At 38.8% G+C, this 22,152-nt stretch overlaps 1 protein-coding gene across 3 annotated transcripts in view; it reads left to right on the top strand.

Moving 5' to 3' along the window:
* The window catches only part of SYTL5 (synaptotagmin like 5), an 84,125-nt gene that overhangs the window by 52,849 nt on the left and 9,124 nt on the right, over positions 1–22,152 (top strand). Inside the window, exons 7-14 of one of the 3 annotated variants that reach the window (XM_039729496.1) lie at positions 2,825–2,954; positions 4,852–4,981; positions 6,762–6,868; positions 10,727–10,819; positions 14,601–14,666; positions 15,654–15,832; positions 17,098–17,200; positions 19,365–19,526. In XM_039729496.1, coding sequence (XP_039585430.1) covers positions 2,825–2,954; positions 4,852–4,981; positions 6,762–6,868; positions 10,727–10,819; positions 14,601–14,666; positions 15,654–15,832; positions 17,098–17,200; positions 19,365–19,526 — 970 coding nt within the window. The remainder of the gene's footprint in view (positions 1–2,824; positions 2,955–4,851; positions 4,982–6,761; positions 6,869–10,726; positions 10,820–14,600; positions 14,667–15,653; positions 15,833–17,097; positions 17,201–19,364; positions 19,527–22,152) is intronic. The other 2 variants (XM_039729498.1, XM_039729497.1) reach the window with 2 other exon arrangements.

Raw genomic sequence — 22,152 nt, 5'->3', positions numbered from 1 at the left:
CCTGAGAAACAGAGCTTGTGTTCATAAAACAAACAAAAAAAACACCCAACAAACCAAAAAATTACCTCCGCTCTTCTCATCTTACTCTCCTCATGTTCAGCTGGTGACCGATGTCAGTATCTTGTTTTTGTTTTCTGGCTTTTAATGGATGAGTTGTGTTCATGTTACATAACTAAGGTTCTTTGGTTTTCCTTACTAATGAAATGTTAATTGATTGTAATTTATGTTTTCTTCTTCAAAACCTGTTTGCCCTTCTCTTTCCATGACTATTGTCCCAGTTTTTTTATTATTCTTCTGGGCTTAAGAGATCTCTGTTGGTGCCTTTGATGGCATTGTAAAATTCCAAGAGCAACATTCCTGTCATGTTCTACCTTCAGAATGAAGCCAAAAAGCAGCTCACTCTTCCCTTGTTCAGTTGGATACCCTATTCTGAATGTACACCCATTTCTTTGCTCAGGTGTATACACCTAGAAATTTTACAATTTGGATTAACAAAATAATAGCAATTTGCTGTAAGTTTTAATAGCAATTTCCTGTCTCTAAACTAGTGTTTCCAAAGAGATATGAAGGAACAGGTAAAAGGAACATCATGGAGTTTAGTATGCCGATAGACAAAACTTCTTGTTCAAGTAAGAACTTCTCTTTGTTACCTACAATACAAATCCCAATTCATAGATGTTCTGCAATATGTCTTAAGCTGATGGTGACAATCTTCTTGATTTCTTGTTGATAATTTGATTTTTTTTCTCCCACTGGGTGCTGCAGCCCTACCAGTATAGATGTTCTGCAATATGCCTTAAACTGATGGTGACAACCTTCTTGATTTCTTGTTGCTAATTTGATTTCTTTTTTTTTTCCACTGGGTGCTGCAGCCCTACCAGCCAATCCAGCTTTCAAGCCAGTTTTCATTAATCCTTTCAGTTCAGTATTTTTTTTCACTAAGCTTATTAGGTCTTCTATATCACACCAGACTCATACCTGACTTCTATGAGACCAGAAGCAGAATTTTTGTTCATTTTCTGCATTTTCATTGAATAGAGATGAGTGAAGGATCTAAGAGACAAAACCTCAGGAATCTGCTGTCCATGCTCATTAATACTGAGGTTATACAATATTAGTAGATTTCTCTGAGAGTTTACCAGGATAAGGACAAAGGGATGCTTGTGACAGGACTGTGCAGCTCTTCTTTCGTGCCAAACTATAAGTTATAATGCAGTTAACCATAAATGAAGCAAAATAATTTTGTTTGGGTGGTGGAATTCAGTACTGGATAAACTCTCTGTACAGATTTAGGAGTGAAGTAGTCTATAAAAAGTTTTTATGTTTGATTGCCTTGCTTCACTTTCACATAAATAATCTTTTTCTAGCTGTTTCCCAGAGCTAGAGTGCAAGACTCATTAAATTAAGGGGTATTGAGTCATTATGACAACTTCTTCTCTACTTGTCATCTCATTCTCACCTAGTGAAATTGGTGTCCTGTGCCAAAGCCCAGAGTAATATTGTCAAAATTGGTAGTATTTCACCTACCAGCAGGGAAACCAAGAGAGAATCCTTCTTTTTTTAAAAAATATTTCTGTTTAAGAGAAGATGTATTGAGTTGGGAACAGGGAAACCCAGGCCATGAATTCACCTCTTCTACTGGTTTATTTCTACTCCAGCAAAAATGTTTAATGCTGAATGCTGTAAATGTTTTTGCTGCTGAATGAACTGAGAGGCTGCCTCAGGTCAGGATACTTCTGGCAGGATACTTCTAGGAGAAATAGTGTGGGAATTTCAGGCTTGTTTACATGGGCACTTCACCCCACTGTCACTGCACTCAGGTGTTTTCTACCATGAGGAGAAGCCTGGCATAGTCACAACATTATTTTTCTACTGTCTACTTAACAAAAATAAAATGTGTCAAATCTCTCTCTAATAGCAGACTGATATAAGAACTAAGGACACATTTTAAAATATTTTTTGTTGTTTAAAAACATTTTAAAAGTGCAAAAGACTACCCTTTCTTATCCTCAGTGTTCACATTTGCCAGTATTTTCTAGCAGAATATGTTCCATGGAAAAACTTTCAACTGTTGTGTTTGTGATGTTAGACAGAAACTGGGGTCTGGTGTGCTGTGCTGGTCACAGATGATTTTTTGTCTCTTTTATGAAACCTCCAAGAAGACCTGTCCAACCTTCCTAAATTTCTACATTGGTTGAAAGAATCAGCTGGTTTGGGTCTAGAGTCATGACTGAACACCAAAAAAACACATCACCAAAAACCCACATAGAAACAGGACAGTGAATAAGTGGGTGTCTTTCTGGAGATGGATGGATGGATGGATGGATGGATGGATGGATGGATGGATGGATGGATGGATGGAGAGAGACGGATACACAAGGATTTTAGATTTTCTGGAGATAGTGCTGGCATTAAATTGGCTGCAGAAGCATCCAGAGGTGTCAGGTTACTGCAGTTTCCCTTGACACTGGTGGAACAGCCTGGTAGGAGTGGCTGCATGAGTTGTTTCTCCTCCTTCTGGATGTGAATGCAGTGTGGATTGAACAGGGACAAACGCAGCTCCTGCAGCCTGGACAAGAGCTGCCCATTTGGGCAGTTCTGCTAGAAGCACTGACAATACTTGAAAGACTTGTATGTGTAAAGCAATTTTAATTCATCTTTGCCTGTGTTTTTTCTTTCCAGGTGATCCCCCAGCCCATCAGGGCTCTGTTACTCTCATAAAGTTAGCACAGCGCTTTTCTTGCAGCGGTGTGCTAAATTTGCTAAATGAGCTGCCTGGTTTTGCTCAGAGCAATAACCCTTCCCTCCTCTGTCTCCACTGCAGAGGCAGCACACTTTCCCTGGGCAGCAGCGATGCAGGGACTGCTGCAGGACATGCAAGAGGCAGAGGCAGCACTGCCAAGGCTTCCCTGGCACGCTCTCCCAAGCGCAGCATGACCGCGGATTACAGCGGGGTAAGGGCAGCGCTGGGCTGGATCTGCCCTGGGAGGTTGGTTTGCAGCCCAGCAAGGATGTGTAGCATTCACATGCTCTTTGAACAGAGAAAGACATAATTCTCTCTCCCAGGAATTTTCCTGGGGGAGGCAGTGAGAAATCTCAGAAAGAAAGATAAAACAATTCTTATCTGTATTTGCTGCGCCTGTTGTTTGGCACACGTGAAATGTGTTATGGAGATTGTTTACCAGAAGGGATTTGTTAATTGTACTCTGGTGGTGGTTGTTTGGACTGATTGACCAATTATGTCAAAGCTGTGTTGTGACTGTCTAAAAGGGTCATGGGTTTTTCTTTAGCACATTAGTAGTATAGTTTTAGTATAGTATAGTATGTAAAATCATATAGTATAGCTTAATAAAGCAATTGTTCAGCCTTCTGAAATCATGGAGTCATTGCACATTATTCCTCTGGCTGGGGATCAATCCTGCATTGATAAGGATGAGCCTGACAAAGAAAGTCTGATTTCAGCCTCAGTTCTGCTGTGGAGATCCCTGCCAAAGCAGAGCTCCTCGTGCTCTTATCAGTGATATAGTATGTAGAATAATATAGTTCTTTATAGAACAATAAAGAAATTGTTCAGCCTTCTGAAATCATGGAGTCATTGCACATTATTCCTCTGGCTGGGGATCAATCCTGCATTGATAAGGATGAGCCTGACAAAGAAAGTCTGATTTCAGCCTCAGTTCTGCTGTGGAGATCCCTGCCAGAGCAGAGCTCCTCGTGCTCTTATCAGTGATGTGGTTTTTGGTTTGGCAGGCGTTTCTCTTTTGCCTAAAAATTGCTGTGGATGTACAACATTAGATAATGAGTTACAGATTCTGAACTGGGAGGACGAGGGATGGGAATCAGCATTTTTTGGCACTTTGGAGCCTTGAATAAGTGCTGTAAAATAAGGATGTGACTTTCAAGCATGTGCAATCTAGCATTCTGCCAGTGACTACAAAGGGGAATTTTGCAAGTCCAGCACTCACAGAAAATCAGGCCAAACAGATTTTAGTTTCTTTCTGGATTTAGACACTGGGTTCTGCATAAATGATTCCATAACAAAAAATGTGTTATAAACACGTTATCAGAACATCAGAACACCTCTTACACACTGTTAGACCTCTTTGGGGGGTATTTACCACTAAAGTTTGGAAAAAAGGTAGAAGAGTGCTTAGATCAGACCCCTATTGAATGCATCAATTTTATTTCTAACTTCCAGATACTTGGTCTAATATGTTTTCTTTCCTAATAAAAAAATAAGTTAGTGTATATGAAGAGCAGTTTTGGGAGCTGTAAATAAATGAATAATTTTTTTATTTATGTTCTTGTCAGCACATAGACTGACTTGTTTTCAAGTACATTAAGTTTGTTTGAAAAATCCATTTAATTTAGATGGAGTTAGGTTATTAGCTTTTTTTTTACAGGTAGGCAAGAGGTCATAATGATATCAAGGATATTGGCTTTATTTAGGGGTTATACTGGCATAATTTAATTAGCTCAAGTGCATTTGGTTTTGCTCTGGCTGAAATCATTGTGCTAGTACAAAACCCATAGGTCCTTCCTTCCTTCCTTCCTTCCTTCCTTCCTTCCTTCCTTCCTTCCTTCCTTCCTTGTCTAATACATTTGAGTGTTACTTTACCCTGATTTTTCAGCTGCAAACTCAGAATGTAAGCAAGAATTGCATCTTTGTCCTAATTTTATGCATCATCAGTGCTAAGCAAAGCAGATTAAACTGGAATCTAAATATAATCAGTAATATACTGGATGTTAAAGGAGCTTTGGGGTTCTGGAATCTAATAGAAATTATGCTTTCATAAACTAGCAGAACTTATAATTTGTATTTATGGCTTGTGCATTTTTCCTCTTGGGCAGGACATAGGCCTGGAAAATGGCATGATTATTCCAGCAAGTGAAAGTGTACCTGAAGATTTAGTAAAGAAGCACTGCAGGAAACCATCTGGAACACCTTCCATTGCAGTTTCTCGGATATCTTTGTCATCAGGCAAGTATTAAGTCTTTTTCTTCTCTCTGGCAGCCTATATTATCAGAGGATTATGCCTATTCTTGTGACTCCTCTCCTTTTCTTCTTAAAACATGTTGAAAGAACAAATGTTAATTTTATAAACTTGTTCATTTTGAAAACACTTCCCTTTTAGTAATCAAGTACCCCTTCACAAGTTTTACATTAAAAATGGGACTCCTTACCCCCAAAACATTGGCATAATGTTATTGTTAAGTAAATCACATTCTCTTAGAGTTGTTACAAGATTTCTTTCACAACTGCATGTTGCTTAATCATGCTCTTGTGTGCCCCCCTGTATGAAATATTATCTGTATATAATATTACTCTGCTGCTGCCATTACATTTCATACCCACTTTGCCCAGAAGCAAATTTGGGAAACAGTGCGTGGTCAGAGAACAAGCCCCTCACAGACTTCTTGCCTATTCATTTTTATATGTGGTGCTCTGAACAAGTCAATCTATCTGTAATTTATCTCATTTCTTTGGAGGCTGGTAGATAGAAAGGGCTCACACAGGAAGGTGCTCTCAGATCCACAGTAGTGGATGGAAATCCTCTTTTTCCTCCCTCAAATGGGAGGCAGGAGCATCCTGCACTCTTCTGCTTCTCCCAAGCACTCAGTCAGCTTCCTGAAGGGCTGATGGAGTGGGATTGGGTTTACAGGCTTCTCTCTGAGACACAGCAGGACTCACTTTATTGTAGCTGGATTCAGCCCAAAGCAGAAACCCAGAGGTGTATCCCACAGAGCTAATCCAAGGAGGCAATGTTCTTTACCTCAGACATTTCAGCTTTAAAGTGTCAGAGTTTCCTTAAGAATATTGCTCAGTGCAACTCCAGGCAGAGATGTTACAGATGACTAATTATTTAGGAAGTAAAAATTCTCCTGTTTCTGCTACTTTACAAAATAGACATTTTCCATTTCCATTTTCCAAACACGACTAAAACTACAGGATACTTGGGAACCTCAGACTGCATTTGTCTCTTTGACAAAACTCAAAGGACATTAAGCTCAGGCGAGTGACCTTTCCTGCCACATCAGCTGCAGAGCTGGTAGAAGATGAACAGTCAAAAACCTTTCAGATTCCTACCTGCAGGATCTAAAAGTACTCTCTTCCCCCTCTTCTCTTTATAAATACATTGAAGCAGTCACACCAAAGACTTGTATGGGGAGGACTAAGAGGTCTTGGAGAAAGATTTTTCTATGTCTTATGCTATAGAGTGGATGAGAGACCTCTAGGACAGAGAGAAACTCCTGGAGCTCTTGAGGTTATTTTTTTCCCCCTAATTTCTGCACCAGGAACACTGCTAATGACAGAAATACTTTCTATATCCATCTGTATCCCAGATGCTTGATTCTGATGCAGATGCTGGGGAGATTTTAGTGGTAGTGGTGGGAGATGTGACAATCACTGTGAACACTTGGACAGTGAGTTTTGCAATATTTCAGGCTAACAGGCCTGCTAGAGAAAGTAAAAATCTTGATGATCCATGGTATCATCCACAGAAGACATTCAGAAGAGATAAATAAATAGTACAAGGGTAAAATTATGGCCCAGAAGGCTGAGCAGCATCAGAAAGCATATTTCTTTCTTCATTTATCATAGTGATGTTCACTTACCACAGATTTTACAGATAATTAAAATACTGTTTTAATTTTTTTGTTAAAAAAACATTGGGTTTGGAACAATACTTGTATGGAAGATGAAATGGAATATTTCTGTACAAACTATAGCAAGCATTTAAATTGTTTTTGTTTCCCAGACCGTAGCAGATCTGAGATAGATTTGAGTGAATCTTTCTCTGAAGGAAATGAGGATACCCTGAGCGTAAGAAGCAAATCTGTGCCTAGTGCCTTAGATCAGGAACTGGTGAGTTATAAATATGGAAATGTTCATCTGGTGGAAATTCTGTTTGTTTGGACCAATGAAATCAAGACTGTGTGTGTATCTATACAAAATATGGGTAAAGCAGGATATTCTTTTGGGGATATTTAATGAGTTTTTTAATAGTGTCATCCTCTGAGTATGTTTGCTGTGGAGTGATTTCAATGAATAGTCATGGTTCCAATTTGTTGTTAATTTGCTGGGTGTTTGAGTTCACAGATGAAAGAAACCTAGCCTGAAAATAAATTCCAGGCAATAAAATTCTGTTAATTCATATTTGCATAAGTTTTAATTTTGATGCTGAGAAAGTTCATAGTTTAAAGGCTTTAATCTCTGTCTGGTTTGGTTTTCCATTTATCTGTATTTTTAGCAGGAAGACCCAACTTTCTCTTCTGTAAAAGTTGCTTGCTTCATCTTCCTGTTGACTCTTCCATACATCTCCATGCCTTTTTTGTGCATTCTATGGACTGCTTTTCCTGAAGTGATTCACAGCTTCCATCTCCTCTTATGCACATATCCAAGAGAGGCAATCTGTAGATGTGCATCAATGCTATAAAAGAACATCCAAGCTTATTAATTATGCATGGGAGGGGGGAAGTTATTTAAATAATTCCTCATCTAATCACAGTTTATTCTAAAGTTTCCAAATGTGTGCTGGTAGCTGATGCATTTTGCCTGTCGTAATCCTGCCCTTCCATCTGCTCTTTCCAGAAGAGCATTGGCCATGGCAGATGTCTCCTCTTCCTGTGGTGTTGAAATTTGAGTCTGGTAGAAAACCATGTGATGGGATTTCCATCTTTTCTTGGATTGGTAGCAGCCAGAGAATGTGCCTGCAGCGTTGCTTTAGGTTAATCTTTGAGGAATTAACAAAAGGCCTTCCTGTGTGTCAGGTGTTGGTGGAAGAAAAACTTCAAAAACAAGTGGTTTATTTTAAAATTGCAATGAAGAAAAAGGATGTGTTCTTTATTAAGAAGCTAGAAAATAATGCAGAAGAAAGGCACAAAATAAAAATGCAGACTTTATATTCTTTATATCTGTTCTGTGCTCTAATTGGCATTACAACTTAGATATTTCTCTGAGGCAGCTGCCAGGGATGACAAATCTAGAGAGGTTTTCCATTCCTCAGTCTTTGAATTTTCTCTTCTTAATCAGAGATTTTGTTTTGTATTTCTTTCTTGCTGATTCTGAGTGAAATTTCAGGTTGGATCTCTGCAACTCTCTAGCCTCTTGGCTAGCACAGGAGACCTCTCTTCTGGCATAACCTTGATTTAGCTGCTCTGGAGTCTGGTGCTAATTCCCCTTTAAAATTCATTCATAACAGGAGTTACAGTTCTCTGATTTTACCCATATCCTCACTTTCTCTGCCTTATGAAATGAATTGATTGCATTCATCAGATTCTGTGTTACCACATTCATTCAGAGTAGTTTGTCTCACAGGAGTCCTTCAGAGTCTTGTCCCATATTCATTATGGATGCAGTGGTTTGAGATAAAAGCTGTATTCCTGCTGGAATTTAGTTTATTTGATATAAGAGCCAAAGAGAAAGGTATCTGATGATGGTAACAACAGCTCCTGCAGCCTGAGAAAAGCTGGAGTTACACCTCCTTCTCTTCCAGCTGAGGTCCTTCAGTCTCTTCTTCTTGGGTCGTGGGAGCTGACAGCAGAGCTGGGGGGGATGCCACGTGTCAATGGGATATGCAGATTGCTGGAATTCATCAGCTGAAAGGATGGGAAAAGCTTTTATCTCCTTTGCCCCCACCTTGAGCACAGAAACCCCTTACAGAGAAATCAACTGGAAAACTGAATGGATATTTTGCTTCTCTATCTTGGTATTGCTTTTGATAATGAAAAGGGACAAGCCCCAAAACCCACATGGGGTGGTGCAGATTTATCAAGGAGCATGGGCAACCAGCTAAATCCAGTGTTGTGCTCGAATGTGAGCACATTTTCTAGAGAGGTGTGTGTTGAATTCCTGACCAAGTAGTGCTCATTACACGCTCAGCTGCTTTTTTAGGAGAAATTGGATGATGTGCATTTTATAGACCCCACTGGAGACCATGAGATTAATATCCTACTGGTTCCAACTTTAATAAGCTAATAACAGCAACCAATTACATAGTTGCAATTCTGTAACAACTCCTGAGAAATCTAATCGTTGTGGTGCAAAATAAGACAGTAAATTATATATTAACCTTTCTTTTTAAGTTTTAGATTTCTGCTTGCAGGTTAGAATTGATATTCAGCAGTTGTTAGGACTCCATGAAGCAATATTAGAATTTGAGTCTAGACATGAAACACCCCAATCTGAAAATATTGCCTTACTTTTTTCATCCCTCTATAATTATTTATCAGTAAAAATGTAGAATTGTTTACTTTCAAGTTCACTGGAATGCATACAACAGTGTAAAGGAAAGAGTTTTCCATGTATAGAATTTCTTCTTCCTGCTCCATTGGCACGTAAGAAAATTGTATTCTTGTTCCAAATTTAAAACTAGACTACATCACCTGACATCTGACCTTAATGAAGGGAATAGAAATTACAGGTGGAGTGGTTTGTTGGGTTTTTTGTTTTATTTCAGGTGTTTGGGAGATTTTACTTTTGAATGATTCAGCTGTCTGTCTCCCTGAAATAGTTTGCTCTTTGTACCTAGGTCTCCAAGGGTTTTTCCTTTCATTTAGTATAAAGTATCTATTACTTTTTCTTTTCTGTGGGGTACTAACAGTGCCTTCAACAGGTGAGAAAGATAAGAGACCAGCAGAGCAAGCTCATGGTAAGAACGTGAAACTAAATATTTTCTTCAGTATGTAAATTTTGGGGATAGCTTGTTCTGATTTCCCTCTGCTCAGTATTACATATGCAGTAACAATTGGAAAGCAGTAATAGAAAATCACATTTAGGTGGTTTAACATCAGTTCAGCCACTGGAACAAAGGAGAAAAGATGTAACAGCCAGTTTTATGTAAAGTATGGCAAATGTGCTGCAAGCTTTTTTTATGCAAACTGTGAATTCAACTCTCCAGCAGCATTTCTGCATGTTCTGCTTTTTGAGACTCCTGAATTTGAATAAAGTATTTCTCTGTTTAGTTTCAAAGACTGAGAGCAACTAAGCAATAGAGAATTAAGTGGGTCAAAAGGTGAGGTTTTATAGCTGCAAAGCAGATATAAGGAACTTGAAAATCTGACTTCCATTAAAATTAAAAACAAAGCCTTTCAAAATAGTCCTGCCAGGGGCTTAGGCTTAGGGAAACACTGAAATTTCCAAGCTATGCCTAATAGGATTATAATTATCTGCTGGCATTTTTTCCTGTTATTTTAAGTAAAAGTTAAGGGTCCCATTAGGATCATCAATCACATCTAAAGACTTGGTTTAGATTTTACTTCATTGCTGTGTTTAAATGATGAAATTTTTTTTCTGTATATAGGTTAAAGATGCTAAACTTCAGTCTTGTTTATTAAAACTCAAGCACCTATATGAAGATGTGCAATTGCAAAACAGTTTAGTGCAATTGCTGATTTTCCACCTTTTTATTATTAATACAATACAGAAATTTAATTACTTTTTAAATGCTTATCGACTAGCTTGATATAAGAAATGAAATGTATGTGTGAAGATTTTCAGTTCTTTAGAAATTGAATCCTGAAACCACAGCTGTCTCTTCCCCTTGTGCTCTGTGTCTGTGCAAATATGTGGGAAATGTGAACCAAAATTCCTTTACAGAACAGAATCTGAGTGCATCCAGCTTCATCTTCCTAAAGTGGAAAACTTGTGAACCAAAATTAAGTGACAGAGGCTGACCAAATACAGTGCAGACCACAACAACTAAAATGCCTGTTTGTCATTTAGGGCTATCTGGATGAAACAGAAGAAGATATTGATGACATAGTGGCCTCTTGTTATCCAAGAAAGCATGAACATATGACGAGTGGATTATCAACAGTAAGATCTTGGGTAGAAAACATGCATTGTCCTTCCACAAAAGACCATATTTCCTCCAGAAAGGAATTTGTTTCATGTCACTTATCACATTCATCTTTCATTCTACACTTGAGAAACATCTTTTAATATTCAGATAGACTTTCTATTATATTATTAATGCTGCTCAGAGCTAAAATGCTGTTTGCTGCAGGGCATGGAAAGAGAAAACTATTTTGCATACTCATTAGCAGACTTCCTTGTATGCTGGGGTTATTATCAAGCTTCCGTGTGGAGAAGGCAAGCCAAGGGTGTTTGCTGTGTGTGGCTGCTCAGCTTTGCAGAGGAGCACTCGATCTTAATTAAATTGAAACAAAGAGAAGGCTGTGGAGGGGGGGTTCCTTCTCAAAATGCTCTCTGATCTTTTAGGTTCTTGGGACACAAACATTTGTCTGTGTTTGCACACATCCCACTTCCATGGAATCATTGTCCATCCCCCAGCTGAGTTTCTCTCATTCTTCATGGCATGATTCCTATGCCACCCACATCTGGAAAGTATTTCCCTTTAGTGCAGGGGAGAGGTTCTTGGGGATTAGGTTGGTGAAAATGAAGGGGTGGCTGCACCTGATGGCAGCAACAAAATTGTTACAACGAGGTTCTGCTGTTTATTATGCAGTCTGTTAATCACTGGGAAGGAAAATAGATAATAAAAGCAACCTTTAACATGTCTAGTTTATTACTATCTGCTGTGTACCTCATTTTTGGGATTTGTGGGCAGCCAATAATATCTTCAGAGAGTCCCCTCTGGCCACTCTTATTTATGGCTCTTGTCTAAGAATAGCTCTGAACTGCACAAAGCTGCAACAAACTCCATGTAGAGTGTGTGAGCGCTGAAGAGGATGAAGAAAGATGAGTCTGAATACTAAAAGGGGGGAAATTATTGTCTTTGACAAAAACCACAGAACTGTCCTTTCTGGATTGCACCCCCATTAGTCTCTGTGCAAGCAAGGCCAAGGGAATGCCCAGTGAAGCTCCTGCTCCCAAAGAACTGGAGTTGGCTGAACCTAAGCTGACAGAGCATTTTGATGTTTTAGATCTGGCTGTGTCAGACCATTTTTTCCTCTACTTTTTGTTGCTCACAGAAGCAGACACGCCATGTCAGACCTGAGCACTGCAGCCTGTGCACACTGGGCTAATTACACCCACTTAGCCCAGGCTGGCAGTGACTCACAACCTCCAGTGCTTGCTGGTCCCAGGCATTTTATAGACAGAATGATTTTCATTTCCTCTGAATACTGATGGGAGGGTTGCAGGGGCTGAAGTGTTTTCTTCAATTAAGGAACTGCATTTAGAGATCCTTCCCTCTGTGCATCCTGTCCGTATGTTGGGTTTTGTCCTTTGCTGTAGATTTCCCTCTGACCTTTCTCTTAAGCAAAGTGCAGCTTTTCCAGGGCTGTAGGTTTGAGATAATCTCACATCTCAATGCTCCCATTTCTTCTTATTCACCATGACATGGTTTTTAATGTCACTGCATGCAATGTTAATGGCAAAGTTGTGAATGGCCAGCTGCTTCTCCCTGCAAGAGAAGGGCAATTTTACAGGTTCATTTCTTTATTCCCCTTAAGTGTGTTGCTAACATTTTCCCATCATATTTTTACCTTCACTTTGATTATTTTAAGCCTTTGAGTCTTCTTGCTCAGTATATTTTTTATCTTGTGCTATCTGTCAAATGACTGTTAACTATTAAATCACATTAAAATAATGTTATTAATGAACAGTAGACTCATAACTGACTAGTTTTTCTTCCTTTCCTTTCCTTTCCTTTCCTTTCCTTTCCTTTCCTTTCCTTTCCTTTCCTTTCCTTTCCTTTCCTTTCCTTTCCTTTCCTTTCCTTTCCTTTCCTTTCCTTTCTTACAATGACCATTTGAGGAAAAGAAAAAAATATCACAAAGGATAAAAGACACTTCAAATCTACCTGCAACATGAATGAGCAAAAATAGAAATGGAAAGTGACATTGAAGAGAAACTGTATCTCAGTGATAGTCTTTTATTTTGTGTTTTCCCAATGGTATTCCATGAACTGTGAATTTAGTTTTCTCTTCATCTTTCATCCTCCGCATATTTATGTGGTGCTGTCAAGTACCCACCCCATCAGTGAGACTAAAATGTTCCAGTGCTGTTCTGCAGCAATAAGATATGAGGCAAATCAAATATAATTCTTAGTGAGGTATCAAAATAAGATTCTGTCCTTCATATGTTGTTTGCTACTTACTAAACAGGAATATGAGTATTTTTCCTTGAGATTTTACATTTAGTGTATGCAATGTCCAGTATAAATTCTACAGAACAGAGTCTGGGAGTGGGGGGCAAAAAGTGAAGTTTATTAAATTTTACCAAATTTGTATAATTTTCTTCATGGTTGGCAAACAATTCAGAAATTCTGTTGACACAAATTCAAGGGTCAGGTGCCACCTATTTGTTTCAGACCTTCTATCATGGCTTTTTTTTACCCCAGCCATTTATCCCTTGCTGCCTGCTTACATAAAGATTGAGGAAAAAAGTATTTAGATTAGAGAGAGAGAAGTGTTTGGAGGAGAAAACCACTCATCCACCTCCTTGTATTGGTTTAACCTTGGGGTTTTTTTTCTGAAGTGGGCATACAAATTGTTGCAGGGATAATTTAGGCATTTTTAGCACATACTGGAGTGATTAAGTTCCCTAACAGTATAAAAGGATATTTTCATGTATTTTAGAGGTGGAAATGTATAAATAGTAAAGGCTGGAGTTTAGCTCAAGGCATGTTAGAAATTGGACGAAATATGTCAATTGGTTGGTATGTGTTGATAATTCTCCAGTAATTTTAACCAGTCCAGTTAATGGAAATTCAGACAACTATAAAAAGGATTAAAAGGACAAGCATTTTTCTTTCTTGTTTTTTTTTTTTCTTCATTAAGGATAAATCCAGCCAGCATAAATACATCAAAACCATTTTTTTTCCTACATGGGATATAAAATTAAAATTATGGGTAATTATTGCTTATGTAAATAACACTTTTCCCTGCCTGTTGTTGTTTACCACATTGACACAGAGCTGTTTATCCCTTGAGCCTCCTGTGCTGCAGGGGCCTTGGGCAGGGTGCTTGGAGAGCTGGCTTTTGTCACAAACCAATTCCTTCTGTGTGGCCCTTTCCCTGGACTGTGCCCTTCCCTGCAGCTGCCAGGGAAAGAGATGGATCAAGACACAGTTGGTGAGATCCTGCTCTGGCAAGCAGAGGAGGGAAAATGTGTCCCCAGTAATGAATTACCATATTTTTTCCCCAGAGAGTGACATTTTTCAACATTTTAGTGCAATTGTCATCTGTCCTTACAAACTCCTCAGAGAAGCTGCCCCTCCTTACAAAGGCACTGATGCTGCAAACAGAGGAATGTTAAGATTTTGGCTGGCTTCAGGGAGGAGTGACACGGACATGTAAATGAGAACAAATCCAGTGTAATCCAGTATGAATCCAAACCTGATGAGCTACTGCTCTAAAACATAACTTGTTTATTTTGATACAGAGATGAACTCATTTCTATGTAATGACTTTGAGCCATGCATCCTTCAATACTTCAAGTATGGAGAACACAGCATTTTAGCACTTCTCTGATTTGGTGATACCTTTTTCTTGCTTTCTCACTATGGTTTTGCAATACAAACTTCCTTTAACTTTCTATGTAGATAAAGATTTCTCACTGCGCTTACTCTTTCTTATTGCAGCAGTCTAATGCTCTTTTCTCTTGACCTTTTGCACTGTCTTCTTTAAAGAACTCCCCAGAAGGTTCTGACAGAAAATGGACATATTTAAATGTTCCTGAAGCAGATGGTGACACTGTGAGTTCTCCTGAATCCTCTGCTCTAGCTTACTTTGAAGGTTTCTCACTCCTTTCTCCCTTTTTGCTGAAGGTTGTACCTGGGTGCTTTGCAAGGTTCCTGTGTGTCAGAATTTATGTGGTTATATATGTGTTTTGGAGAAATTTTATTCAATGACTCAAAAAGAAAGGCATGCCAGATTTCTCAAATGCTTTTGGTTCTGGCAGTGTGCATATTTCTCCAGTTTTCTTTAAAAAATATTCAGGTTTTTTCCTAAGTGTAAACTTTTGGAAGAGGGAATCCTCATAGCAGTACTCTGCATTTTATGAGTGTGAAGGAAGAGGGATTGAGGGATGATATATTATACTGCAGCAGAAAAAATTGTGGTATTATTGATAAAATTTTTTGACTTTACAAAATATGCAGAAATGGGGTGGGGGTTGAAATTTGCTCCTTCTTTTAGAATTGTTAATGAGAGACAGGTGCCACTTTAAATAAATATGGTTTTATACTATTTCCATTATAGGAAGCATCCCTGTAAGTTTTCCTAAGGGCTCTGTCAGCAGTTGTCTTATGAGACTCAGTAAAAATGAGGTGAACAGCTGAGCCAGAGAAGTGAATTTTAAATTTATTTTTTTTCTGCTTGGAACTTACAGGAGCTTAAAATTTATGTAGCCTGTCTGATCTTCAATTCATGCATTAATTAAAAGATGGTAATTTAGATTCAGTCATGTTTATAAATAGGTTTGAGTCTTGCATGGAAAAACATCTGTCTAGACTTTTAAACTACTAGTAACTACAGTTCTTATTCCCTTCACATCAAATCATGGCAATTCTATTCTATGATATATCTGTTTCCATAGCAAGTCCTAAAAAGTGTGACAATATTGCAAGGCGGTAGATTAATGAAAAAAAAAAAAAAGAGAGGGAAAAAAAAGAAAAAATAATAATATATTGGGAAACAGTAGAGTGTTTCAGCCTCTGAGCCCTTTTTCTGTTCCCCTGCAGACCAGCATCAACAGCATGGTGAGTGTTTACAGTGAAACTGGTGACTATGGCAACGTGAAGGTCAGCGGGGAAATCCTCCTCAACATCAACTACATCTACAAAACAGGGGCCCTCAACATCCTGGTGAGGAGCTGCAGAAACCTGGCCATTGCAGACGAGAGGAAGCAAAGGACCGACCCGTAAGCACTGAGAATTTAATTTCCTTCAGCTCTGCTGGGGTGTCCCCAGCACATCCCACCCTGGCTCTAGCCAGAGCTTGGGACTCAAGCCTGGGAATCCACAGGACCCAGCTGGTACAAGCAGCATTTTGGTGATGGCTGGATTTGGGCTCCCTTGTGGGAAGGGCATTTCCTGTGTGCCTCTAAAGGCAACATGTACCTGTTCTGGGGAAACAGTAAGATTATTTAAATTGCCAAACTGTTTGATACTAAAAGGGGGAAAAATATGAAGGAATGGGCAGGCAGCATCGAGTTCTTTTACTTCTGTAATCAAAACTGAGGTATAGGAGAGGAGTGATGTTCTCGAGGCAGGGGTTAATGGAAATAACTTTGTTTTCATGGGCCCATATACTCACTTGGCAAGCACCATATTTTTACAGAATTCACAGAATCACAAGGTTGGAAGAGACCTTCAAGATCATCAAGTCCAACCCTGCCCAAACACCTCAACTAAACCATGGCACCAAGTGCCACATCCAGTCCTTATTTAAACACATCCAGTCTTTATTTAAACACATCCAGGGATGGTGACTCCACCACCTTCCTGGGCAGACAATTCCAGTACTTTATCACTCTTTCTGTAAAAAACTTTTTCCTAATATCCAACCTATATTTCCTTTGGCACAGCTTAAGACTGTGTCCTGTGGTTCTGTCAGTGCAGCCTGGAGAAAGAACCCAACCCCAGCTGAGCACAGCCACCTCTCAGGGAGTGGTAGAGAGTGATAAGGTCACCCCTGAGTCTCCTTTTCTCCAGGCTAAACAACCTCAGCTGTTTTCTGAGCTTCTCATAATAGTTTTCAGTATAATATGTAAACTTTCTCAGCAGAAAGTAACAGTTAGTGTCTATAATAATGATTAATCTATGGTATATAAATTGCAAAGTTTTTAATTCTCTTGTGGTGTAGTGTATATCTTGTCATATGTGACCTGTTGGTAATCATATATGGCAAAAGGGAAATTGTTAGGAAAACTTGTTGCATTTCTGAGGATAAATTAATTAATTTAGTGCTGCCTTTTGTTGTTCTGATCTTATCTGACTTACACCACCATATTTCTAGGTAAGGGCCATGCCTCTCCATGTTTTGCATATTCTCTGTTACATGTTTACACTCTTTATACTGCAACAATGAACTTCCTCATATGTGTTGCTGATGCAGCAATGTCAGGCCTTTGCTCAAACTGGTCGTTCTACATTCCTTGCTAACCCTTTGCTCCCTGCTCTGCAGATATGTCAAAGCCTACCTGCTGCCTGATAAGTCCCGCCAAAGTAAGCGCAAGACCAAAATTAAAAGTAACAGCACCAACCCAGAATTTAATGAGACACTGAAGGTGAGAAGAGTCTCTCTCTCTCAGGCTCTGATGAATGTTTCACTTGTGTTCACAGGTATTTTCTATATGTGTTCCAGTACAGGGATTAGAACTTGGAAGAAATGCCTCGAAAGGGAAAGTGTTTAAGCAAAAATATCTAGCAAACATATAAGTTCAGTTTGTGGCTTTGAGCATTAAGAAAGTGGTTCTGTTTGGCTCTCTCCTTTATGGTTAAAACTTCCATCAATTTCCATAGATCTCTTTCAAAACTGTTGATGTTCCCATCTAGCCTGGCCTTAGAGTTTTAAAAGCACCTTAAAGATTTTATATGCCTGATGCTGAAACAAAGCTAGATTAGAACTTCCTGTCTAACTGGTTTAGAAGAGAAAATAACATTTTGCAGTAAGATCGGAATTCTTCTGAGAGGTTTAACTTATTTCTAAAGCAGAACTAACTTTGATAAGAAAATGTTAGAATCTGCTTCACTATTTGTCTTCTTAAAAACCAGTGGTGAAGTTCATTTTCTGTTGCAATGGGCTTGATGTGCTTGAGGACACAATGCCCACAGCTCTCTCCTTCCTCACCCTTTACCTATCCCCACCAGAGAGGCTGAACTCTGCTGAGCTACTCACAAGCTGCTTATTCACCTCCCTGGCTCTGAGGGGCAGGTGGGAATAGGGGGACTGCTGCCCCTTCTCTGCCTCTCTGGACCTTGACCTCAAGGCTCCGGATGATTCCCTTTCCCACCAACTGAAAAGAATAATCCAGCGGGCTGCCATGAAACCAGAAACTCCTTTTAGTTTCTCCTGAATTTATTTATTTATTTTTGAAAAATTTCACTTACATTTTAAGTTTCCTATAATAGAAGTTCCCTGGCTGGTGTACTTGGCTTAGCCTGGCTACAAAACCATTTTGCAGGCGCACATACTCAGTCTGGCCATGCTGTTTGCCAAGGGAGAGACTTTTTATAGCCTCATTTTTAAATGGTATAGAGTAAAATTAAGGCTTGCCTGAACTGGGAAAAATAAAGTATTAGACTTTATTTATCAAGTAATATAGCACTAAACATAAGTGCTGGGTGAAGATAGGACAGAAGTTTCTCAAAAATACGGATTGTAACAAAAGGGGGTTACCTGAAATATGTGTAGGTAAGGAAGAGTTGTTCATCCCAACTGAAAATCCTGTTTAAAAAAAGAAGAGAAAAATAATTAAATCTGTCTTGTATCTTCCCTCTTTGACTTTTACTTCATTGTTGCAGAATATGAGGTTTCTCACAGTGGAACTGTTGGCATCTAGGGTTAGGCACTGTAGATATATCTGTACATAATTAGCCAACTGACTTGACTGGTTCAGCTTTTGTCCATGCACAGATATTGTTCCTGGTGCAAAAATAAGACATCTGGGCTTCTTCAGCTAACACTGGGAGAAGGGTGAATGTCAAGGAAATAATGGGCTTTTTGCTAAAAGTAGAGTGTGCAGAGCCAGAATTCCAGATGTTTATAATTTTCTGCATATTTGCTAGAGTACAATGCTAGTCTTTTAATATATTTGTTATATTAATATCTAGATGTGAGTTTTTTAATAGTTTTGGTATATTACTAGCTAGACATGAGATTTTAATATCTTTCAATCCCAACAATGGGTACTGATAGGCTCAGTGCATGCCTTGCAGATGCTGCTGTATGTGTTTTCAGAACAATTTTTTGTAAGCTACAAAGAAAAAATTGGAAATTAAAGGTTGCCTTCTGGAAAGCAGTGTTAAGCAGAGCCTTTAAGGATGAAAGAGCCAGTGGGGCTTCTTCTTTTTTTCAACCTAGATGTTGATCTCCTTCTTTTACATAAACTTGTAGGGAATTAACTTGTAGGATGATATTTTTAAGCATCATAATTTACTTTATAGTCATAAATACTCAGTAAATAAAACCCAAAAAAGCCACAATAGTGGTAGAATTTATGTATACTTAAATTATCACTGGATGTATACAGAAAAGAATGATTTCACATTAATATTATGAGCTTTCTGGCTAGGTCAATCTTGCTTGCAAGGAAAACAAATCTCTCTTTCATGCTCCATTTGTTAACTGCTGTGGGCTTGATGCAATTGAGCTAGAGCCATAAAAGGCTCTGTGGAAAATATTATTTCTGCTTATTCTGAGAGTTTCTTTTTCTCTTTTTCTGTTGGTAGTATGTCATCAGTCACTCACAGCTGGAAACCAGGACCCTACAGGTTTCTGTCTGGCACTATGACAGATTTGGACACAACAGCTTCCTTGGGGAAGTGGAAATTCCATTTGATTCCTGGAACTTTGAAAATCAGGGCGATGAATGGTTTGTGCTCCAGCCCAAGGTAAGGGTTTCCAGGACTGGTGAAAGTGCTGTGAAGCAAATTTAGCAAGAGTTAGTTATTGTTTCCTTTGGAGCTTTTTTATAAAGCAGGACTTTATAAGTGTCTAATATGACAATAAAAAAATTTACTTATTCTTAATTCAGTTAAAGCTGTCTGGTTTTAAAGTCTCCATGAAATTTTCACATATTATTGACTACTTAAAAACAATAACAAAAAAAGCTTTTAAAGAAACCGTAAATTCATCCTGTAATAAATTCCAATAAAAAATGACTTAGTAAAATCATTGATCTTTTAAAATGGCACATAAAACAAAGAACTTCTCTACCATTGCCCTTACCCAACCCTTAAGAGGTTATTAAAGAAACAAGATTTATTTTTTTCAGTTCAAAGTGCTTTCCACCTTTCAGATGTGACAAAACAACTTCTTAATCTCTCTAATTCACCTTCTCTGCAAAGGCACAAGAAAAGGCTTCTGAAAGAGCAGGTTGAGTGGTCTGTGACACAGAGCATGCCCTGTACTCAGGGGAGGGTAGGGTGACTTCTGTGCCCTGGGCTCTCCTGTATTGGCAAAAGTGTTCATTTTTTTATTTTTGGAAGACATTCAAAGAGCTGTTGTAAACTGAAGGACTAAAGGCTTCTTTCTTGCTTGCTCCTGCAGCAGCCATAATCCCCAGGAATTCCAGGGGTTTAGACTGACATTTAAGAAAGTGTATCTTTCTAATTGCAAAAAAATATAACGTGTGAGCTAATATTGTCAAGGTTGACTAGATTATTTGGTTTTTCTGTGTTCATTACATTAAGGAAATCATATTATCTTTTGGGTATCAGGAGAGAGTGTTTATTTTTTTCCTTTCTGTCAGGTGGGAGATGGGTCTGTTTGCTCTGTAATTAATTTCTAGGTAATTTCTTTTAATCCTAATGGGAAAATAACCAAGAGACTCATGAAGCTCTCCTGCTCAGGAAAATAAGTAATGAGGCACTAAGCATTTCAGCCAGTCCAGCTGGAAGGTGATACCTGATTATTTCCAAACCCATTAAAAAGTTTCTTAAATTACTTCTTTTACTGTCAAAGAAAGCAAACACAGAATTGGTATTGTCTGCCTCCTAAGTTGTTACCAATAATGTTTCTAAACTTAGAACACTGCTAAAGTTTTTGGTCAGCAAGGATTATATTTTTAAAAAAGTATATCCATTACTACTACTAAAAGAAGCACTGGTTAATATCCATGCAAAAAAATACACACTATTGTCCTATATGGACTCCTGATAGAGACAGGAATGAAGGAATGGCAACCAAACATTTTCTGGGATTTATTACAGTGCTTTGTTTGTTTTATCATGAATCATTTAGCTGCTTTAGTGAAAGGTTGGAGACTTGAAGATGTGTTTCTTCTACAAGCATTGAGAGATCTGTTTTCCAGAGGAGTGTGATTGAGTCAGAAACAGTAGAGAAAATAATTCTGTGGCTAAAGAGAGACAGGGTCATGTGGGTTTGGAGGAGAGGCTGACAATTTTTTTTCTGACATTAGGACTTACACCATTGCTTGTCCACTAGAACAACTAAATAAAAAATAACCTTTGAAGCCTTTATGGGAAACGTGATCCTAAACTTGCTTAGTTTAGACCAAAAGTGAGCTGCCTGACTGGCAAAGTGTAGATGTGTAAATTATTCCACAGCCTACTACAGGTTTTCTTTAGTCCTTTGTTGTAGCAGCTGGCATTGGACACCAGTGTCAGACAGAACTGTTTTTCTCAGTGTGTGGAGCAACACAGCAGTGCCTGTGTTGATCTAAAAATGCTTCAAAGTCTCAAAAGAGCCCTGTTGCTGTGACTGAAATGGCTTTGTTCTCTGCCCCATCCTTGGGTGCAGACTTGGCCCAGTGAGTGGTCAGTGCCTCAGCCCGCAGTCTGTGAGGTGAAGGCAATGCTGGCTCTCTGCACACACCTTATGAATTCCTGGTGGGGTTTTTTCCCTGTTTTCTCAGGGCAATAGAACTCTGACCTTTTTGGGGTGTCAGGAAACAAGCTGAATACATTTCACAGAAGGTCAGACATTCACAGGACAGACATTCCTCCATAAACAGCTCTTTAAAGGCTTCTGTGGTGCCTCGTGTGCCTCCAGCAGTGCTGGAGGATCCTCTCTCTTTATCCATGACCTTCATCCCTCTGAAGAAATCAGGAATTTTTGTTCATTTATACCCAAACCTAAGCACTGAACCATGTACAGAAATCACATCACAGAGTCACAGAATGGTTTGGGTTTGAAGGGGCCTTAAGGATCATCCCATTCCAATCTGCCATGGACAGGGACAGCTCTCATGGACCAGGCTGCTGAGAGCATCTGAGTAGTGCCAGCTCCACCAGTGAAGTTAGAGCATCCAATGTTTTAGATGCATCCAATGTTTTTAAAATGTAGTTTCCAACTTCTTACAATGTTAATGGAAGGTCAGTACCTTGCCAGTGTAGGTCTGATATTTTTAAAAGGATGGACTGAAGAACAACGATAGCACTCTTCTGGGTAAGATTTTAACATTTATTTAAAAGTATGTAGAAATACAGAAATAATAGCTGTGTAGAAAAGAGAAAGGACACTGAGAATAACAGTTTTAAGAGGTTTTTCTGTTTA

The sequence above is a fragment of the Passer montanus genome, unplaced genomic scaffold (genome assembly GCF_014805655.1).
Source record: "Passer montanus isolate IOZ18808 unplaced genomic scaffold, ASM1480565v1 scaffold69, whole genome shotgun sequence".
NCBI lineage: Eukaryota > Metazoa > Chordata > Aves > Passeriformes > Passeridae > Passer > Passer montanus.
This window is presented reverse-complemented; position numbering and strand designations above follow the sequence as displayed.